The 21915-nt window shown below is 44.8% G+C and overlaps 2 protein-coding genes across 6 annotated transcripts in view; both read right to left on the reverse strand.

Moving 5' to 3' along the window:
* Nucleotides 1-21915, reverse strand: part of Agbl4 (AGBL carboxypeptidase 4) — a 1244450-nt gene that overhangs the window by 198582 nt on the left and 1023953 nt on the right. The window lies entirely within an intron of this gene.
* Nucleotides 1-21915, reverse strand: part of Bend5 (BEN domain containing 5) — a 47216-nt gene that overhangs the window by 1966 nt on the left and 23335 nt on the right. For all 5 annotated transcript variants that reach the window (XM_027944936.2, XM_027944940.2, XM_027944939.2 and 2 more), the window contains 2 exons: nt 11730-11878; nt 5819-6032 (listed from right to left, as the gene is read on the reverse strand). In XM_027944936.2, the coding sequence (XP_027800737.1) occupies nt 5819-6032; nt 11730-11878 (363 nt within the window). The remainder of the gene's footprint in view (nt 1-5818; nt 6033-11729; nt 11879-21915) is intronic.

Genomic DNA, 21915 nt, shown 5'->3' on the forward strand with positions numbered 1-21915 from the left:
ACTAACTTGTGCGAATCCCTTCACACAAGAGAAGGCTGAGGCCTGTAGAAAGGGAACTGTACAGGGCAGAAGCTTTGCTGCCTCCCCACACTCTGTCTTTTTTGGGCTTGGAGCTATCCTGCTTCCTGCTGCCATCCAGGCTGCAGGTGCATGTGCTATGAGCCATCTTTCTCTGGACCACTCTTTCCTCCCCACTGAGAAGGGTTTTGCACAGAGGTGCCTTTAAAAGCTCTGAATTGACTTCCACTGCTTCCTGACTACTCCTGATCTTCAGTTCATCTTGTCTTGGCTTTTCCATAAGGACTAAGAAGTGAGAAGGTACGGGGCTGTCTCTCGCCTACCCCATTTCTGCTATATCCACCTTCAGTTTCCTTTCTAGTCCAAGCTATTCACAAATCGGTGTCCTTGCTCATCTCTGCCCAGAAGACCCTTGCTCTGCTCTTTGCCTAAGACTTATACTTTCTTCCAGATGCAGCCTTCTAGGAACCTATCACACTCAGTTAGGAAACCTCACTGTACCTACAACACAGTGCTCCCAAACCTGTTCTGGGTTTTCTGTGGAAAACCTAATCATGATCTAATCAAACCATGACCACATTTGGCACTGCCTCTCCAGCCCTGGGCCAGGAATAAACATACACTCATGGTGAGCTTGCTGGGACCTGAATCAAATGAGAGAGAGAATGTGCTGAGAGATTCAGGTGCTCAGTCTTGGCTCCAACCCTGGATGCTCTAACCTCGAGGGGCAAATTCTCTGGATCTCAGTCTCACCATCCATGAAACTGGGATGTCAAACTAGATAACCTCAGGAGCTTCTTCTCACTCTCTCAAGTTGCCTGTAAAGTCGTAAGGGCAGAAGTGAGAAGCAGAAGGCAGGAGAGTGAGTGCGATGGCCCTCCGAGCCACTGGCAGGAGTCAGAGAAAAGACGGAAAGAGGAGGATGAAAATGAAGGCAAGTTCTCAGGGGGGCCCCTACAGAATTCCAATCGTTCTCATTTCCTGGGGGTAGCTGCCCTGCACAGCCCCTAAGGTTGATTAAAAGGCTTTTGTTAGATTCTAGTTATTAATCACCTGCAGTTGCCGGGAATGTCTCCCTCTGCGAGAGAGCATTTGAGATTATTGCTTAATTAACAAGGTTTATAACAGTGCTAATGTGTCCTATTAAAAAAGTTATAAAAATTAACCAGAACACAATGCTATGGCTCATTTAGAAAACTCAGACACTCTGCAAAAGGTCATTCGACCTTAATAAGGTTTAACTGTCATTCTGGAGCTTGCCATGAGAGTCAGACTCTACTCCAGCCCCCCTGCTTTCATCTTTCTAAGACAGAGTCATTGTTCCTCCATCCTTCTGCCATCCGGTAAGGAATGATTTTTAACATCAAAGAGAAGAGGAAATCCCCACCAACCCTGTGAGTGTAAAGGCTTTGGCCATTTTTACATGGCAAATGTGACTAAATGCGATAAAATTGTACAAAATAAATACAAACTATCTGAAACCAGTTTAGACAGCTTTCATGGAAAGAACCAGTCAAATACAATCTGGAATAGCTCAAATAATTAAGCTAAAAATTGTGATCATATGGTAGATGGGACAAAAACTTCAAACTAGTCAGGTTGTAGTAAAAAAAAAAAAAAATCAGTAGTGTATTTCAGAATGACAAGAAACCTCTGAGCCTGAAACCCTAACTCAGCTCAGCTCTGACTCTGATCAGGTATATGGCCCTGGGCAAGTGGGCAAGGCTCTAAGGGATTATAGACAAGCTCCAAGGAGGCAAAGAAGAAGGGGAGAGAACTGGGTAGGTACTGTGTGCTCCTGGACACAGGAAGAAAGACGACAGCACCTTCAGAAGTCAGGGACAGCCTCCTGGGGGAAGGTTCACATGAGCAGATCTGGAGGTCTGGATGGTGAGTTGTCGCAAGCTGGGCAAAGCCTGGTGGTGCAGGGGGCATAGTGTGACTGTGTTCCAGGAACAAGGAATAGCACTTCCCCAAGGTGAGAGGGAACAGAGCTTGTTCAAGGAACACATTCTGGTAATAACTTAAGAGTTTCAAGGGTGATATAGCTAAGAAATAAAGTTGGAGATACAGCCCAGGGCCAGACTGTGAAGGTGCTTCTATGATGTGTTAAGAAGCTTACCCTTTAATAATGAGCACAGGCCCTGGCTGTGTCAAGGCAGTGATGAAGGGATCATATCTGGTTTCTGAAATATCACTCTGGTGACACAATGGGGAGAGGACTCTGGAAGCCGCTAAAGAAGTGCAGGGGAGGCAGCACGTGTCCTGGACTACGAGGAGACGGTGGGTATAGGGAGAAGGTTTAAGAGTTATTTAAGGGGAAGGGCAGATGGGGAAGGATACACATTAAAGATGCAAGGGTGAGGCCTGGGTCCCTGGCTGGCAGTACCATTCACAAAGACAGGGAACACAGAAGGGGCAGAAGGTTTCATGGAAGGGAAAAAAAGGTAGTGAAGGAGGAGAGAACAGTGAGTGGTGCAGTTTGGCCAATGTCATGTCAAAAGGAGACCACTGGGCACCTGGATATGTGGGTCATTAAGGCACAAGTGAGAACTGAGATCAAATTTAGACTTGGGAATCATCATTCATTGATCCAGCAAATGTTTGCTAAGTAGCTACTATATGCTAGCCCTGAACAGGATGCTCATGAGTCTTAGATTTTAATGGAGGTAGAGAATAAAGAGACGTGTTAAGTAAACAAGTAAATAAGAAAGGCCATGCAGAGCCTTTACGCAGGATGGTGCAACAGAAAGCAATGGAGAGGCCTCTCTAGGTGAAGAGGAGACAGGGTGTGCAGGTCAGGAGGAAGGGCAGCATGAGCAGCAGGAACAGAAGAAGCTGGAAGAAGGCCTTTGTGGTTACTGCATGGTGGAAGGTGTGGTTTGAGAGGAGAGCAGCGGGGTCACCAGAGGCCAGATGAGCAGGTACGGGGCAGGAGTGCAACTTCCAACTGAGGGCTGTGGGACCCATGGGAAGTGAGGAGACAGAGGAGGAAAGCATGCAGGTAGAGGGCACAGGAAGAGAAGGCAGCCTGAGAGGCTGAGAAGCCTGAGGGGGAGGAACCCTGAGCATGCATGCAGGGCAGGCTTCTGAGAGGAGGATGGTGGTCTGTCACATAATGCTGGGGAGAAGGTGAGAATCGGCTCTGGATTCAGAGCCTAGGATTTGGTAATGAGGAAGTCCTTTTCCAGTGACTGCTGAGCATGGATCAGGTAGACAGCTGGGAGTGGAAGGCGAATGCCAGGGGCTTTCTCTTGAATACAGAGAGTGAGTGTAGATGCGGCTTTCAAGAAGTCTAGATGCAGAGGAAGACTCGCAGCAGCAGCTGGGTGAGGAAAGTGGTCTCTGCGTGGTTTGCTTTTGTGAGAAACATAAGCCAGCTGGGAAGGAGCCAGGAGAGTGAGAGCATAATTGGAGAAAGAGGTATTAGGAAGGCAGGTGGACTGGGCCATAGAGCCCAGCTGGGGAAAATCACCAGCCCTAAAGAAGACAAGGAAACTCTTTTTTTCTGGGATGTGAGGCAGAAGAATGGGGAGGATGCAGTTAGGTGTGTAGGTGTAGTTGTTTGAAGTTGTGGAAATTCCTTTTACCTTTTTCTATGAAGGAAAAGACAAGGACATCTTTTAAGAGACAAGTGTGGAATCATGTTTAGAAAAAGCAGAGAAGATTAAAGAGGGTTTGGAAAATAGGGGTGTGAATCAGACAGGGAAACTCAGAGAACTTGGCAGTGAGCTGTAATGGCCCCAAGCGACAGAGCTGAGGTGTGTTTTACTGCTCCAATCCTACACAGCGCTGACCTCTTTAGAAGTAAGTTTGTAGCTGAGGAAACAAACGTGGAGGGAAAGTGATTTACAAAAAATCACACCAAGGGCTGGTCAGGTATCAGTTTGCAGTCTCGTGTTTCTTTTGTTGAAACCTCATTTACTGAGTGCCAGTTACCGTGATGGGCAGTGAAGACATGGGGAATCATATAGGGTCCCAGGTCCCTAAGACAGACACATAGCAGATGATTTTATACAACAACATGACAGCAATAGGGACAGTCACTTATCCAAAGGCACCTGGGACCTGCTGAGTCACATTCCAACAAGTATAGCAGAACTAGAGATCAGTCACCTATCAAGAGAGGCTGGGCTGCCTCCTCAGGAAGGTTGTTTGCTTGGGGCGACCTCTTAAATCAGGTTTCACCATTTCAGACAGCAGCCAGACTAAAGGTTAGCCCTGATTATCTAAAAATGAGTGGCTGCCTAAATCAATTAATCATGAGCCAGCTGGGCAGGGGAGGCAGCTGTGTGACAGCAGAAAGGCCCCAGACAAGAAGCAGGATGTAAGCAGGATGTGGGGGTTGGAAACTGGACTCTGAAGCCTTGCAGCTGTGATCTCGGCTGGTGATCATTTAATCTGTGTCCTGCCATCTCCACCTTCAGAATATACCTACATCTGGCCGTTCTTCTCTACTTCCACAACTATTCCCCTGGGTCTGTGGAGTACAGCCTCTCCTCCAGTGCGCCATGTCAGTCTTCTTACTGATCTCCCTGTGACTCTCAATTTGAAGACCTCCAGTGTCTCCACTGTAGTGGAGTAAACCTAAGCTGCTTAGTGTGGCCTTTATAGCCCTACGAAACTGGCTCTGGGCCATCTAGGACCTCCCTCTAGACTGCCCAGCCACTTCACCCCTTGAGCTTGCTCACTCCTGTGCCTATCATCTTTGCACCTGCTATTTATTCTCCACTCCCCAGACCTTCATAGGGCCACCTCTTCCACAGCCAACTCTCATCTTCAATACTGCCTCTTCTCTTCCCTCCACCACCCCAGATGATGTAGCCCTCTGGTCCTATCACATCAGCGAAGCTCCAAGTACCTGAAACTGTCTGATGTGTTCATGGGCATGTTTGCTGCCTGCCCCTAGCTAATATGCAGGGCCTGCTTGACATGCATGTGCTGTTTGATTCTCTTCAGCAAAACTCAGCAGACCTAGTTACTTGCAGAAGAGAGACTAGGAGTGCAGATGCTGAAGCCAGCCCTGCTGTCCTGGACTCTGGCTTCTCCTGCTAGCTGTATGACCTGGGCAGGTTATTTAACACCACTGTGTCTCAGTTTCCTTACCTATAAAACAGGGATAATAATGGTGGCCAACAGTATGATTGTTAAGAGGATGATGGGGTATTAAGTTAATATATATATGTTTTTTTAAAAGACAGAATCATTAAAAGAAAAAAAAAATCATATAAAACATAGTAAGTGCTCAAAATAATTAGCAGTTACTATATTCTCTCTGCCCTATTTCACTGTCTCTATGCTTCATATTATCTGTACAGTACCCAGCTGTTCATCTTCAATACCAGACTGTGGGCCCCTTTTAGATGCACTGTGTTCTGCTCTTCTTTGTGCCATCAAAACCCAGTAGAGGGGCTGGCAAAGAATAGGAGCTTAGTAAAAGAATGGAGAGAGGGTGGGAGAGAGGGAAGAAAAAAATAAGAAAGTGGAAAGAGAGAGGAGGAACGAAGGCAGGAACCTTCATAGAATTCTCCCTGGCTTTCCAGCTAAGGTCCTCCTCCTCTCCTGAGAACTCTCAGGATGCTGTCTCTACCTCCTTGAATTGTACTTGTCTGCAGTCATTTTCCCTATTCAATGTGACTTTTGGAGGGACACTGGGGATATCTGTTCTGTGTCCCTAGGCTCTGCCCAAAGCCTGGCACACAGGGGCTCTGAGAAGCATTGGTTGAATTGAATTGTGCCTAATATATTCCTGACAGGGTGAAGGACCACATCTCAGCTTGCGTTTGCCCTCAGTGACTACCTCTGACGATGCTTAGTTTGTGAGGCGAGAGGGGTGGCTTCGGGACTGCATCCTTCTTTTTTTTTGTGGCGACTCCTGTGACGCTTCTGTTTTTCAGAACATCTGTTCCCCAAATCATGACTGCCAAGTTCTTCGTGTACTTGGAATCTCCTTGGGTTACTTGTAGCTGGTGCCATTTCTCCTCATCAACCCAAATCCCGCTTCCCAGATGGACCTGAAAGGGATAAGAACACCACACCTATTAGTGCGACAGGAGGGCGGCTGGAGGATGCCTCTGTCCTTTACCACGCGTTGCTGCACCACTGTAAGGGAGACATGCCACAGATCCTAAGTTAACACTCTTCAAGAGCAATGATAGTAGCTATCATCTACTGAATACCTCTAATGTGCCAGGCCTTGTTCTAGTACTTTATATTCAGGATCTCAAACCTTCATTACCACCCTGGATGGAAGGTATTATGATGTCACTTTGATTTCAGATGGAAAATCCAGGTTCAGCAAGGTGAAGTGACTTGCTAGAAGTCACTCAACTAGGAAGCGGCAGAGTTGGAATTCTCAACAATTCTCCTGCCATGGCCAGGCTGCTCAGAGTCTGACAGAATCTCAGGACACACAGGCTCTACTCCTCTCTGTGTCACACTAGAAAGACAAGCCTCCCTTCAATGTGAATATGCTGAGATACCTCCTCCTACCACAGGTTGGGGAGCTATAAAAATCACTGGTGCCTGGGTCTTCTCTCTGAGAGAGTGATTTATTTGGTCTAAGTGTGGCCCAGGCAGCAGGACAGTTTAAAGCTCCATAGATAATTTCAACTCAACTGAGTCTGACAACCCCTACTGGCGCGGGTGCCTAGAGCTCACTCTGCCACCAAAGGAGTGAAGTTCTACAGCCCTTCCCCTTCTCTGAGCTTTGGTTTTCCCACCCTATAAAGTGGGAGAGTTGGATTTCATCTCAAAGTTCAACCTTCTGATTCAGAACACCTCTGATCTTAACAAAGTAAACATAACCACAATGTACCAGGTTTATTCTGATGGCATACAGAACAGAACACAGTCTTAGGCTCCGTTTAAGGGCAACGGTAAAGTGCAGAGCCAGTAAGCTATTGTGTTCTCTCTATGATCTAGCAATAAGCTATAAGCTTTTAAATTTGTTCTCCTTTCTAGCTATTTTAACAACTTGCACACCACTTACTAAAATCATTTAAAAAATAGTTTTGACTTTGACATTGCCATTTATGTTGTGCATCTGCTGAGTCTAGGAAGGGAGGAAATGGCCTCTGTGGGATGGAGGGGAGGCAGCTGCTAATAAGCTGAACTTTCTAAGGAACATGAAAAGGCTGTGCCAAAAGTCCTTGTTTTCAGAAAGACCTACAGGTCATCACTATTGCATGGTCAGGGGATGTCTTGGGAGAGGTCCTGGTCTGAGAGACTACACACACACCCACACTGATGGTAGACTGTAAGATCAATGGCTCAAAAGTGATTAAAGCTCTTTCTACTGATGCTTGACTTGTGAGGAACATGGGTACAGAGCTGGGCAGACAGATCAGCCAGCAACACTTCTTCCCCCAACAATTATGGAGGTTGTTCAACTATCAAAAAAAAAAAAGTAATAGCCCACCCACGGCTGTTAGCAAGCAAACAATCCATGTGCCGCATCTGACTTTGTCTCCTTTTGCTCAAAAAAATCATTCAGACCAGACCTCTAAAGGTTATCAGATTACCAGAACCACCTGGCCTCTCAGTGCAGTGAACTTCAGTATTGCAAATCAGTTCATCAGCTCAGAAAGATAAGCAACCCTCTAGTGAGATGGGCTGCCTGGGGCTGGCTAGGCAACACCGACCTGAGGTCAAATTTTGGCCTTTTTGCTGCCATTCAAACTGCAGGTGGGTAGTCTGTGGTACATCAGGCATGCTGGGGACAAACTCCCTGTGGCTTCCTGCTGGACCTGCATCATCTCCCTTGATGATATTCTGGAGCCACCCACACAAGTTTCCTGGGATATGGGGCAAACTCGGAACTTTGAATTGCATTAAATTCTGAATCATAAAACATTAGAGATGGAAGACAACTTCAGTTTTCCAAACATCTCTTCTCTTTTCTCTCCTGGGTTTTGTTTCCCATAATCTTTTAATTGATACTCTAAATGAGAAATGACAGAGCAAGAGTTCCAGAAAGAAAGGAGAACTAGTAATTTTTCAGTACCTATAGTAAACTCAATTTATTTAATTCTCCTAATAACTTTAAGAGATGCAAATAGATAGAAACTGTTATTCCTATTTCACAGATGCAAACAGGAATTTAGAGGGGCTGAATTACTTTTCCCAAGATACACCATCAGTAAGTTTTGAAATCAAGATTCAAACCCAAATGTGTGTGACCCAAAACATGCTTCCCTGGTCTTGTCTGCTGCCACCTGTGTCATGGTGGTGCTGGTGTGGTTGAAAACAGACAGAACTAACACACCTATGTTCTGTTTTTCTTTTGAGTTTCCCTCTGTACCTGCCAGTAACTCCTGTGTCAGCCCCCAACCAAGTCCACCACAGCCACCAGGGAAACCAGGATAAAACCACAGATTGGACTGGCTTTCTTGCCTGAGCTGATGCTTCCTCCAGCTTACCAGTGCATCATCACTAACATTAATTTCCCTAAAACACTGCTTTCCTTATTTTGCTACATGACTTCAGTAGTCTTTCAACTCTGTTTTTATGTCAACTCTCTGGAATTCTGAATGGTCTCTGTTTCCTGTCACATCAGTGATCTGACCTCTTCAGCCTGGCTTTAAAAGACCATGAGGATCTCATCTCCATCCTACCACCTTCCCTACTATGACCATCATTCTATGAGCTCCTGAATTTGCTCACCTTCTACTTCCAGTGCACAGCAACAGAAAGAGGTTGGGCTCTGAAACTGCCAGCCCTGGGTGTGGATCCTGTCTCTTTTGCCTACTGGCTGGTGAGCATGGGCCAGTCATTTTACTTGCCTGAGCCTTACTTTTTTTCAACTGTACAATAGGCAGATTGTCACCTAATTCACAGAGTTGTTTTGAGGGTTAAAGGATATATAAATAAATGTCAGAAGGACTACACACATCCAGAAAGTGCCAAATCCTTGCCCCCTGCTGCCTACCCTAGGTCTCTCTCTGCTCATGTCACACCCCTATCCAGTCCAGGAATGAATGCCTTCCCTTAAATTTTTTTTGTCTTAAGCCAACTAATCTTTCAAGCTCCTATATAAAATTCAGGAAACATTCCTTAACTCCTCCAGGGAGTTCTGCATTTCTAGCTCCTCAGAATCTTTAGCACCAGGCTCAGCCCCTAGCAGCACATCTCAGGTGGGGAGGGATCAAGGCTCTAGATCTCTTGTCCCTAAAACACTGATGGGACTAATCTGAACACAAAGCAGTTAGAAGCTGATGGGTATATTTAATATGTCTTAATGGTACTGTTTTTCTGTTCTGATGAGCTGCTGTTTCTTGAAGAAGAAAATATTTTTGACATTTGCTTAAGTACAAGGTCAACTTTACAGCACAGAAAGAAATGGCCTTGGGGAAGACCAATCACAGGTATACACTTTGAGACAAGGGTTCCTGAGGTCAGCAAACTCAGGGTCACCTGGAGCAACGTGTACATATCACAACAGACTGGAAAGAACACTGTCCTGGGAACCACGAGATCTGGCTTCCAGTTTCTGCCTGCCTCTAATCTATTATATAATTGTAGATAAGTCTTTTCTATGGATCTGTTTCCTATCCATACAACATGTAAATTAGACTATTTAAACTTTAATGGTCTTTGCAGTTTTATGATTCAATGAGTTTTTGAAATAAAATATCTTAGACAAGAAAAGCAATGCACTTTATTGGAATCAGAAAGTCACTTGTGTGGCAAGCCCTATTCATGCAAACCATAGTAAGCTACTTGACCAAAATGTTAGCATTTATTTGTTAGGGATGTTATTAAAAATGGCGTCTGGTGGGATGCAACTTGATCAAAACATTTCTTTGAGAAACGCTCTGTGGGATAAAACCCATTTCCTAGTAGAAAATGGATCCCATTCCAGTACTCTAGTCTTGTAGAGAGTAAGACCTCTGCTCACAAGAGAGAAGGAAAGATCAGAGAGAGCAGAGCCAAGAGCACTGAAGACCACTTCTGGGATGTGGGAACCACTGTTCTGGGAAACTGTCATCCATTTCTAGTTTGCTTCCTTTCTTCTCCCTAAATAAATCTCTTTGCCTGACTATAAGTTAGTTGTAAACACAAACCAGGTAAGTCTTATAGCAACATGCTATTAAAAAACAAAATAAGCATTTTCAATATTTTGTGTTCCATTACTGTGTAAAGATATTAAATGAGGTGTGAGAGACCCGTGTTCTGGAGGAGGAATGCTATTGTTGCAAAAGAGGGCCCCTGCAATGCTCTCAAACTGCCATAAGACTTCAAAGCAAGAGAGAAATAGATTTCTCTGGGAAGCCACTTTAAGAAAAACTCTCTGATCACTCCACAAGGTGGTCCTGACTAAAAGGAAATCAACAAACACAAAACAGTCCTCTTTTCTTTTATTTTCAATTGGGGAAGGTTCACTAAACTTAATACACAAAAAAGGGCTATGGCGGGCGAGATCAATTCCGTCCACCTTTCACAGATGAGGATTCTGAGGCCCAAAGAGGCAAAGAACCTTTCCAAGGTCACACAAGTAGGACAGAGGTAGAGTTATGCTACAAACTCAGGCTCTAGCCTGCCACTTCCACTCGGTCACGTCACCTCTCCTCGGCAAAGCTGACTTTTTTGCAAGCCTGTTGAGTAGAACGAGGAAAGTCCTGTGGACTGGGCCACCAGCCCTGGCCCTGCAGGGGAGGCTGTGCTCAGTGAAAGATGCAGAGAATGACAGCACACCCAAGACAGCCCACAAGTGCAACAAGTTTCATTCCCTCAGCTTGACAATATTTGCTCTGGCTCAGGTTGGCCATATGCGGGGATATATCTGGACAAACCCAAATCAAACGACCTTTTCTTTCTCATGAACCCACCAGGGAACAATACCAGATAAACAGAGACCTTCTGAAGCATGAGGCAAGAAAAATGAACTGACACAGATGACTCTTTGGGGAGAAAGAGTGGTGATATCTGTAATGCACGCTGTGGGAGCAGAGAATATAACACTAAAGCTGGATTTTACCAGGACTAGACAAAGGGCTCTGACAGACTTCTTCAAAGATGAATTCATTTGGATGAAGGATGTCAGAACAGGTTCTTCTCCTGACCTGTGCTGTGTAAGTGTGGCTTTTAGATTTCTAAAGGCTATTCCATTATTTTTCATCTCTGTATCAATCCAATTATGACTAGTCCTTTAGTTTTCTTTTATGACTTGTTTTCAAGGTCATACAAGAAAATCCGAGTGATATGTGGCCCTAGCCTGTGGGGTTGGCATTGCTGAATACATAGCAGAAAGGCAGCTTAGGGACAGAGCGTGTCTTACCCCTGTCCCTGGCATCTAGCATGGGGCTGGGAAATAGATTTTGCAAATGGTGAATGAATACATATTGAGTTGGAATCTGTAAATAAGGTATTTTATTTCCACTTCACCTTATACATTTAGGCATGTGGTTTCTCAGGAAGGTAGGACAAGTTTCACCAAACTATCATGGGAATCTTTAATCTTTCTTACTAATAAGCTATTTTAAAATGTCAGTTAGTTTTACAGTTGCTTTGGCCCCAAATTAAAAAAAAAATTGAAAAAGAGAAAGTCCCAGCAAACCTATACTAGTTGTTACAACACAAACAGTCACTCAGGGCAAGGCCAGGAGGCTGATTGGTCAAAGTTGTGCTTTGGAAAGCTCCCACCATACTCTCCGTCTTTACTCTGACTAACAAACACTTGCAGGGAATGGATATTGAGCTTAAAACACTACCTTGCCATTGTCTAGGATATACTTGTCCATGACAGGCGCAGGAGCGGGGTAATAGGACGACGTATTTGCTTCCTCACTGAAAGTGCTCCGTAACTCCGGCTCTGGCTCGAGACATTCTGACTTTACTTTTTCCAAGTCAATGGCGGGACCTAGGCAGTTAAGAAAAGAGATCTGTCTAGAACTCCAAGGAAAATAAAAGGCAAATATTTTTAACTACGCATCTATCAGCACATGGTGGCACAAAAAAAATTATGCTAGCTTATTTTTGTCTGTTGCACTACACTTAAACCCCAACTTGAAAATAATATGAGGTATGAATGTCACAAGGGAAAAGGTGGAAAATTGGAAGACAAGAATGGACTAGATTCTAATTAAGTATGAATGAAGAGCAGTCTTCTAGGGTATCATTGTTTACATGGAAAGGCAGGGGATTCAACTTCCTGAACAGCAAAGAGGTTCTATTCAGACTGCTTTGGAAGAGAAAGAATGGCAATTACTTGAAAATGCAAATTGCATACTTGCCCCAAACCCTATTCCTGTAGCCCACAGTGAAGAGGGCCACAGTGGAAGAAGGTAGGCAAGAAAACTGCATGAGGAGGTACAAAGACCTCCCCCACTCTAGGAACTAGTACTAGACTAGAACATTCCAACCAAGAAATTAAAATACAATACAGATTAAGCCCCTGATTGCTTGATCCAGCAGCTATTCTGATTTTTATTTTAATGCAATCAAGGCAAATTATGTGAGGTTTAAACAGTGAAAGGAAGCTAGATAAATGGTGGTGGCTTCTAAGGGTTTTTTTTTTTTTTTTCATCCATCAGTTTTTAAAAATGATGGACTATTTTTTTTAAATCACCTATTGTATCTTGATTACCAAAGGGTAGAGAAACAGAATGAAAATGGGTAAACAAAACCAAATGACTTGATTGACTTTTGTGGAAGAACCACACCAAAAGCCAACAGATTTTTAGCATGCTAGAAATTCTCCCTATGCAAATATTTCAGGAATTGACTAGGATCAGGGACCTACATATGGCTGTGCGTATAACTTTGATAAATTCAGAGTCCAGCCTTCCCTTATCCTAACTGAGTTGACAAATGGGCATAAAGCTCCTTATATACTAAATCCTCCTGCATAAACAATCAGGTTGCAACTCTGTATTCAGTTGCCATATCCTAGACTTTGGTTGGTGCTAGAGGAGTGTTAGTGGTTTTGTTACTAAAATTTCTTCTGACAGGGCTTCCCAGAATGAGAATATCAATCCTGAATTGTTGGCAGCGGCCTCTTGCAAGATAGAATCTGTATAGTCTGTACAGATTTAAGCATGAAGTTTGCACACTGCTGAATGTAAGATGGCTAGGGAATGCAAGGTGCAGATGGAAGAGCTCACTTCATCTTGGTAGAGAGAATTCAGGTTGCATTCCTGGCTCAGCCTTGTTTGAACTGTTATCACAGGTAAATGAATTGCAGATGCAAAATCGGCAGAGTGAAGATCCAACAGTATAATCATTCTACTAGCATCTCTCAACCATTTCTGACCTATTCAAGGGCTGGGCCCACCTCTAATTTTTCCTTTTGTTGCGAGCATGTGCCTCAGAGTAGGTTCTCTCTAAATGTTTGCTACAGGAATAAAAGAATGGCAACAATGAATGAATAATTCTAAAATTTCAGAAACATGTGCCAATGTTTCCCCTTTGTACTTGACCTTGAGTTGAATCTCCGAGATACAAACAAGTAGAGTGTTTGATTTTTTTTCTCAGAACTGGACAAAGGTAATTACTTTAGTTTCCCCTAAAGCACATGGCTGAGTTGGTGTCTGAGGTCTCTCTGCTCTGATGTTCAGCGACAGGAAAAAGGAATAGGCTGAGATGAGGAGGTCTATGCTGCTGCTATCTTTCAGGTTATCTTTGGCAAAACAATGACCCTCTGAATCCTTCTTTTCCTTCTACTAGAGAAGGTTATTGAATAAAGGAAGGAATCTAGTCCACTTACAACTTGAATCTGGTTTTCTGCCATTTGTCTCCAAAATGGCTGCTAGGGAGATCTTCCATATGACCTGTCCTTCCTTGCTTAGGATCCCCACTCCCCTCAACAGTAAGTCCCACATGATGGCCCAGGACAACTGCCTTCTCTCAGCCTACAGGGCTCATGTCTTGCTCCTCACTGATATTCACTTTTGCTAAGATTTCCCAAGTGCTGTATTGTCTCAGGCCTCTGTGCTGCTGCCTGGGCCTTAAAGGCTTGCACATCTGTCTTGCCCAGTTCCTAGTCAGACTTTGGAACCACCCAGCTGCTCAGGTGTCTCCTTTGTGAGGTGTTGCTCTACAATAGAGGTTCCTACATTGTAAATACTAACAAATCGTATTTGATTCATCACCTTGTCTTTTTTTAAAGTTAGATTGTGAAGCTCTTTAAGAGCAAAGTTTTTCTCCCTTTGGGACCCAGGGCAGTGCCTGGAGCATGACAGACTCAAGAAATTCTTCATCACATGGGAGGAGAGAGAGAGTTACTGGTGGTGGGGTCTTTAATGGGCTGGAGTAAAGATTCTGAAATAAAGCCCTGCTGCCAAGTGAGGATGCCTGGGGTCAGAGGTGGAAAACTCTTCTCTTGAACATCTATAATCTTTCTTGCAGCCCAAGAAGTAGAAATCAGAACTAAGTAGAAATCAGAAGCCTCTAGACAGGAGAGTGGACAGTTCAGATCTGGCTGCATGCCTTATTGGTCCCCTCCCCATAGTGAGGCACCACTCTAGTCCAAGTGGCCTGTTTAACTCTCTCTAGACTCACACACCGTTCTTTCTCACCTGGAAGGCTTTGCTTGTACTTCGCCCTGTCCACCTACCCAAGTTCCCCCAGTGATTCAAGGCCTGACATAAATGCCACCTCTACCACGAGGCTGTCCTGTCCCCTCCAACAGAAATAAGCAATTCCCTCCACCCCTTGGCTTAGGATTTGGGGCCAGAGCTGCTACTGGGGTTTAAGCACAGGGCTGGCCCCCCACTGTTCAGGTGGCTGTGATTTCTTCAGGTGGTGGAGCTCCATGCTCCTTAGATTCTTCCTGCCCCATCCCTGTTCTGCCAGACTCATCAGATGCCCTCGTTTGTTCCTCTGTATGTCTCCTGACTACACTGTTGGGCTCAGGGCAGGCACGAACTGTGTCTTTTTATGTCAGAGACCAGGGCTCACCTAGCACCTGGTTCAAATTCTATCTTCAAGAGATACTTTACACATAAATAATTACTTAACCTTTCTGACCTTCTGGCCTTCCCTGAATGGAGGAATGACAACTGCATCTAGGTGGAAGTGAAAATTAAATGAGTAAAACACATAGATAAGGGGATTATCATAGAGTCTGGCACAGAGTAGGTGCTTGGTAAATCAGCCCCCACCATCCATTCCCATACACATTTCTGAGCTGGCTTTTGTCTCTGCTAAACTGTGGGCTGTGTAAGCCAAGGCCCCTGCTGGCCTGCTGTTGCCTCTGGTGCTTAGCCCAGCACAGAGCAGGTCCTTGCAATCCTCTGCCACCCCTGTCTCCTTTGCTCTTGCTAATCTCCTCAGGGACTGATGGCACTTTCTCAAATACTGTGGCTACTGCAGTGGGATCTCTGGCTCTCAAGGCAAACTATTTCCTAAACTATTTCAGTCAGCACTGTTTATGCCTGGGCCTTAGTGCCTGGTGGCCATTCTCTACAAGAACCTTTTCCTCCCAGAGCACTGTAAATGGAAGGTCCCTGGCGTGTCAGCCTCAGCAAGGAGGGCAGCTAGGAAGACCACCAAAGGCATATCTTGAAAGGGACCTTTCAATAGACCTGATGTGACTACCTGCTGTGTGACCTCAGCTTCCCTGCTTGGCAGTGGGGATTACCAAGCACCAGTACAGACTCCCAGGGGCCTCTGGAAGAGCCCAGGACTGCAGCAGGCACAGGCCAGGGGCTCAGTAAATGGCAGATGAGTGAAGGAACGAAAGGAACAAATCAGTCAATTAAGGCCTGGAGTTCAGCACCATAGAATCAGGAAGAAAAGGAACAAAAAACCATGTGGCTTCTTTGGGGAGAGGAGGGAGGGCCTCTAGTGCTTTTAATTTAAGGGAGGGGGGATTACTTCATTGTAGATTTTAGTGGGCTCCACTCCCTGATGTTGGCAATTTACATCTCATTACAACAAATGCTTCAGATTGCTGTTTTGCTTTAAAAAATTTCTGAGGCATTGTTCTCCCTCCAACACATGTGACCAAATTAGCCACAATAATAAGCACTTGCGTTAAGAGACAGCGTTGTATGAACTGGTGCAGATATTTTAGGTAACAAAGGAACTTTTTTTACTTTGTGGGAAGAGTAGGAAAAAAAGAAATCCCTTTTGATCCACTTGCATTCTGGTATTGACACACACTTGAAGTTTATTTTGGGGAAAATATACCTTCCATGGAGAGAAACCTCTCAGCTGAGTAAAGGAAGCTTTTAAAGGAGTATAAAAGGTAGTGCTTGTCTCTTCCCTCAATCATTCATGAACTCACTTATCATGCAATCTGATGGCACACCAGGATCTAGGCTCTGTAAGAAGCACTGGGGACTCAGGGACAAATCAAATAAGTCCCAGTTCTGGATAACTTCAGAATTTAACATGTGAAATGCTATTATTATTATATACAGATGGCTGTGATTTGATGGATGAGCAATGGATTTGGTGTCAGAAAAATACAGTACAAATCCTGATTCTGTAGCCTACAAACTTAACCTCTTTAACACAGTGGCTTTGCCCACAAAATGGGGATCATGGCACAGAGTAAGGGTATTAAATGTTTATTGGCTCAACAAAGAAATAAGATGACACACTTCTCTATTCTTGTTTAATCCTAAATTGGACTCATACAGTTCCTCTGAAAAGATTTTGAAAAAGTCACTGCTTGTGTGATTTGCAGGAGGTTTGGAAATCATCATTTCTTTAAAATATCTATATGTTTGGGCATTTCTGATTTCTTCTGAAATAGAAAGGTTAATGATAACCTTTAGAATGTTCTGTTATGTGATATTAGTGTGCCTTAAAAAGAATGATTAAATCCTTCTACTTCTGGAGGTTTTCTATTACAACTACTATTCTAGTTTCTTCAAAAATGTGAAATGAATGAAGTCAACTCTTAAATGCATAAAAAAATACAAAAATCCCTACAGAGGGGGTTTAGATTCTAGATTTAGTAGAATAAAGATGATCTTCTTTCTCAAGAAGGATCCAAACAAAGGAACAGCAAGGTAACAACAAAGGAGGTAAATAAAGGGCTTAGAAAGAGACAGGAGATGACTCAGAGTTGAGCAGGTGGATCTGCCTCTGCAGATATCACCGCAGCCCCAGGAAGGCCGTGGCCACTCTGGGCTTAGACTGTACCCAGGTTACTCCAATGGGAGAGAGCCCCCATGACTGTGCTGTAGCTGCACAGTCTCCTTCTTAGCTCCAGTGAGGGCAGAGACAAATCTGGTCTTAATCCTTGAGTTACAGTTTATTCTGCATCTACTAAGTGCCTGCCCTCAGATAGGTGACCTTGATTGATTTACAGTCTGGCAGCATAAAGAAGCTCCAAAAAGATTACAGCTGCAGCCAACAAGGGTTAGGATGAAGACAGTGGAAGGAAAGCAAAGGTGTAAGGAAGGCTATAGGAGGACTGTCACAAACTTCTGTGCAGAGGCTTGGAGGACAGGTAAGAGCTTGTTGGGTGTGAGGCCCTTGGGTGAAGACAAGCAGCGCAACATACAGGCTCCCTGACTGACCACAAAGTGAGCAGTGGACAATCTGCACATTTTGGACAGGGAGGCACCACCACTGGCTAAAAGCACCTGCAAGACTTCAGGGAAGAGTGGCAGCTTGGCTGGGCTCTGACAGGAGACTGTGGTTTGTGAATGAGGGCTGGGGCAGGCTTTGCTGGGCAGAGGAGGAGAAGCAATTCTAGCATTTGGCCTGGACTTGGCAAGACTCCGGCAGCTCCGTGGATGCCTCCACAGTGGGGCCACAGTTGTTCACTGGGAATCTGAACCAGGGAGCAGCAGAGCAGGGCTGAACCTGACAGCCCCCTTTCAAAGGGGTGAAGCACCACAGCAAAGAGTTGTTAGAAGCAGGCTCACATCCCCCATCTTGGGGGTCAATGTTTTCCCCCTACTTGGAGGAACTGTAACTGTCCATTTCAAATGACACAGCAGAGGACAGGTGACTGACACCTATGGAATGTTCTGTTAAATACAACAAAAGTCTCTATTTTTATCTCTATAGCACTTTTCACCCCACCATCACATGATTATTTTTTCAACATCACTGACTAGAACATAAACTCCGAGGGCATGAGGAGAGGGTGGACACAGTCTTGTTTGCTGCTGTGTTCCCAGCAGCTAGCACAATGTCCCTGGCTCATATCAAATACTCGTTCAACAAGTGTGCAGTGAAAGAACTTAATCCTCGGGGCAGTCCTGCAAAATCAATCTTATTATCTTTGTAGAGTCTTGGGTGAGGTAAAGTGGTGTGCCTCAAGTGACACGGGTGGTAAGTGCTCAAATTCAGGGCTGTGAATTTGTGCAAAGCCTGGCTCTTCCAGGGATTTCACAGCCTTTTCACCTAATGCTCATGCTGTGGGACTCTTGGCTGGTCTGTGACCTTCCCTGGCCTTCCTAGAGGACAGTGAGGAACTTCATTGATGTGTGTGGGGTTATGGGTTATGGTAGGGAATGTCACAAGGATGCATCTCACTTCTAGGAGTTCTGAGCCTATGCTCAGCTAGCTGGTGGCCACTGATCTGACTTCTTCACTGTGGTTATTCCCCCTCCTCCCATCCAACTATCTGGCCCAGCTAGTATTCTCAGGGCAGCACAGGGCATGTGCAAAGAAGCATGGAAAGCCTTATACATGCTCTTCATGTATGTAATATGGTCTTTGGTCCTGGACTAGAATTAGTTGGGTTGGGGTGCTAGGGGTTGTGGTGGGAATAAGTGGGATGGATGGTGTAGGGCTGCCCTTGGGCTCCTGAAGTGTTGCTGTGGGCAACTGTGAGCACCTTAGGGCAAGAGTTCCGGAGAGGCAGAGTTTGATCATGTGGCTGAAGTCTCCCTGCCATATTAATCCATGACCCTGACCATAGTTGATGCTTCTTTCAGGGCATGAGCCTAGTTCAGAGGAAAATGGCAACTCAGGGGCTTAGACTGTACCCCAGGTTACTCCAATGGGAGAGAGCCCCCATGAACCTCCTGCAGTACGAGGCTACTTCTCCAGTCTCGCCGCACTTGCTACCACACGTTCACTGTGCAGTTCGGCCAGAAACTATCCTGAGTTCCCTAAGTAACCCTGCCTCTCTCACAACTCCAAATCTTTGTTCAGACTCTTTGATTGCCTGAGATGCTATTCACTTCCTCTTCATTTGGATAAATCAAACTAAGTTCCTTAAGTTGTGGCCTTCTACAGCCACCTACAGCACCCCCACCCAGTCTTGGAAGAACCTTCTTCTATATCCTCTCCCAACAGCAAGAGACTAGGAGCAAAGCAAGCCTCTCACTGTATTCCACTGAGGATGCAACTCTTGACTCTTTGACACTGACAGGGTCTTATCTATTTCATTTCCCCATGGAAAGCACAGGGCCACAGGAAGAATCCAACAAATGTTTTCTGCATAAAAACATTTCCATATGGCCAGAGCTGTGCAGTGACAGGAGGGGCTGCATTAGATGGCAGCAAGAGAGCATTCTATTCTAGGAGGCCAGTGTAGGAGAATGAACTAGGTAGGTCCTGGATGCCTACAAATTCCCTCCTAACCACCAAGCACCCCTGGGGCAGCAAGAGAGGGTGTGGCCAGCCTCCAGGTCTTGCTGAGTCCTGGTGGCTAGACTGATTCCATCCATCTGCATCCATTAAGCATCAACCTTCTAGTGCTTCATTAAAAAACAAAACAAAACAAAATAAAACCCAAATACTCAGATTTCTCACAGCACAGCGTGTCCTTTCCTCTCTCTGGGCTCTAGCTTTCCCAACAATAAGATGGGACTGAAACATTGAATTGGGTTCTCTCTATAGATAATTTCTAAGAAAACTCTAGAAATTTTCTGGTGACATCTTGAGGCCATGTAGTCTGGAAAGGCAGAAACTATAAAGAAATGGTGGGCTTTTAAATTAAGCAGGAAATATCCATCTTACAGTGCTGTAGTCCCCAAACCCACTGCAGCACATGTAGATCTAATTGTGAGGGCAGGTAGAGGAGGGGATGGTGCAGCAGAAGCACACGGGCTGAGTGACTAATCAAACTTCCTCATACATGGAACAGTGAGATAGGCCTCAGTCTAAAACCTTGTTCTACCATTTCCTGGGTGTGTGGCCTTAGGCAAGTTACCAAATCTCTCTGAACCTATTTCCTCTTCTGATGATCATATCCACCACTGAGGTTGTTTTATATATGAAAAGCCCTCAGTATCTGGTCCAAGAGGTGCCAGAAGAGCCAGCTTTTGTCTATATCAAACTCTTTCCCACCTGCATTTCCTAACTAGAAAATCCAGCAGCAAACAAGTCTAAAACAAGATGAAACTGAAGGCAAAGACCTATTTTAATGGAGGAGAACATCTCACTCTGGCAAGAGGGGAAAACCTAGTAACTTCCTCTGGGTGTTCTCACTACCTGAGCACTTAGCAAAGAGATAGCCTAGAGACAGATGTCCCTCAGTTTCATCCCCATGGCCCCCAGGAAAATGGACTCCGGGAAGAAAGAAGAAGAAGGATCCTAAATTGTTCAGACACTCTGAAATTGACTTTTAAAATATCTGGGATGAACTTGGTTAATTCTGATTCAGTCAACAGCGCAAAACACATCCTTCAAAATGGAATATGACCAAGATCTTTCAGATAAATGACTGCAGCTCTCACTATTAGAACTCTTACTGCCATCAAAGCAGAGGAGGTACAGGGGACACTGAATTGTGGCACTGCTGAGGTGAAAGGCAGACTGTGGGGCTCCCCTCTACAGCGACAATAGGACAACCTGACTGGACTGAGGGGCTCCTGCCTGTCCTCTTCAGCCTCTCTCAAAGCCCAACTTTTCCCCCTGCTCCTGCTCTATGGTGAGAATGATTGAGGGCTGGAAGAGATGGAAAAGGGCTCTGAGATAAACACACCTCAGGAAGAATCCCTGTCAAAAAGGAAACTGAGCCATAACTGGTGATGTCTCAAAGCAGAGATAAGGTCAAAGGGAGTGATTGAGAATGTGAGATGAGAAGATGAAATTCTGCCCAGGAAAATTGGGGGAGAGAGGGCAGACAATTTTACAAACTATAGTCCAGGTATAGTTATAAAATGGACTAGTCAAATACAACTTCTGAGCTTAAAGGGGAAGTAGGGGTTGGCCAAGGATTATGATGTGGCAGACAGCCACATCTATGTTCTGCTGTAGGATGAGTACCTGTGAAGTGTCAAACACTGTACACACATTATTTCTTGTACATCTTCAAGTGACCCTACATCTTAATTTAGAACCTACTAAGTACCTACTATGTGCCAACCTCTGGGAAAACATCTTTACGGCATTTGTTCAGTTAATTCTCTAAAGAACCATATGGTTGGTACTATAATTGACCGTTTCATACACTAAGGCCCAGGAAATTAAGTAACTTGCCCAAGGTAACAAAATAAGAGCCCAGAAGAGTCAGAATTTAAGTCTCCAATACTTCTGACCTCAGGGCTCTTCATCTTCAAGCTGGGTGTCCTGCCTGGGTGTGGTGGGCTTTAAGATACCCATTTTACAGAAAACAGAATGAGAAGTGTTAAATTATTTGCTTGAAGTTACACAGGCAATGAATTAAGAGAACTGATATTCAAACCCAAGCAATATCTGTTGCTGAAGTCTCCAGTACAGGGGAAGCCCAGCAGGAAGCATTTGGCTGACATTAGCTGCCTTTTCTAAGGCACCATCAGAGATTTGGGCTTAAAGGAGCCAGCTCCAACCACAAAGGATTTTAAAGATCAAAGCTGGTATTTTAACAGACCTTGGACAGACACAGGGCATAAACTCAGAGGGTTACAGAGGTGTTAGCAATCCAGCTCTGAAGAGCCAAGACAGATATGCAGGCCACATGACTTTCTCCTTCTTCAAAAATTTTAACCAGCTTATGATGTAGCCAACAGGGATATTATCTCTTCTTTTCACATTCTCTTCTCTCAAATGGAGATAATA

Source organism: Marmota flaviventris, chromosome 10, assembly GCF_047511675.1.
Source record: "Marmota flaviventris isolate mMarFla1 chromosome 10, mMarFla1.hap1, whole genome shotgun sequence".
In the NCBI taxonomy this organism is placed as follows: Eukaryota; Metazoa; Chordata; class Mammalia; order Rodentia; family Sciuridae; genus Marmota; species Marmota flaviventris.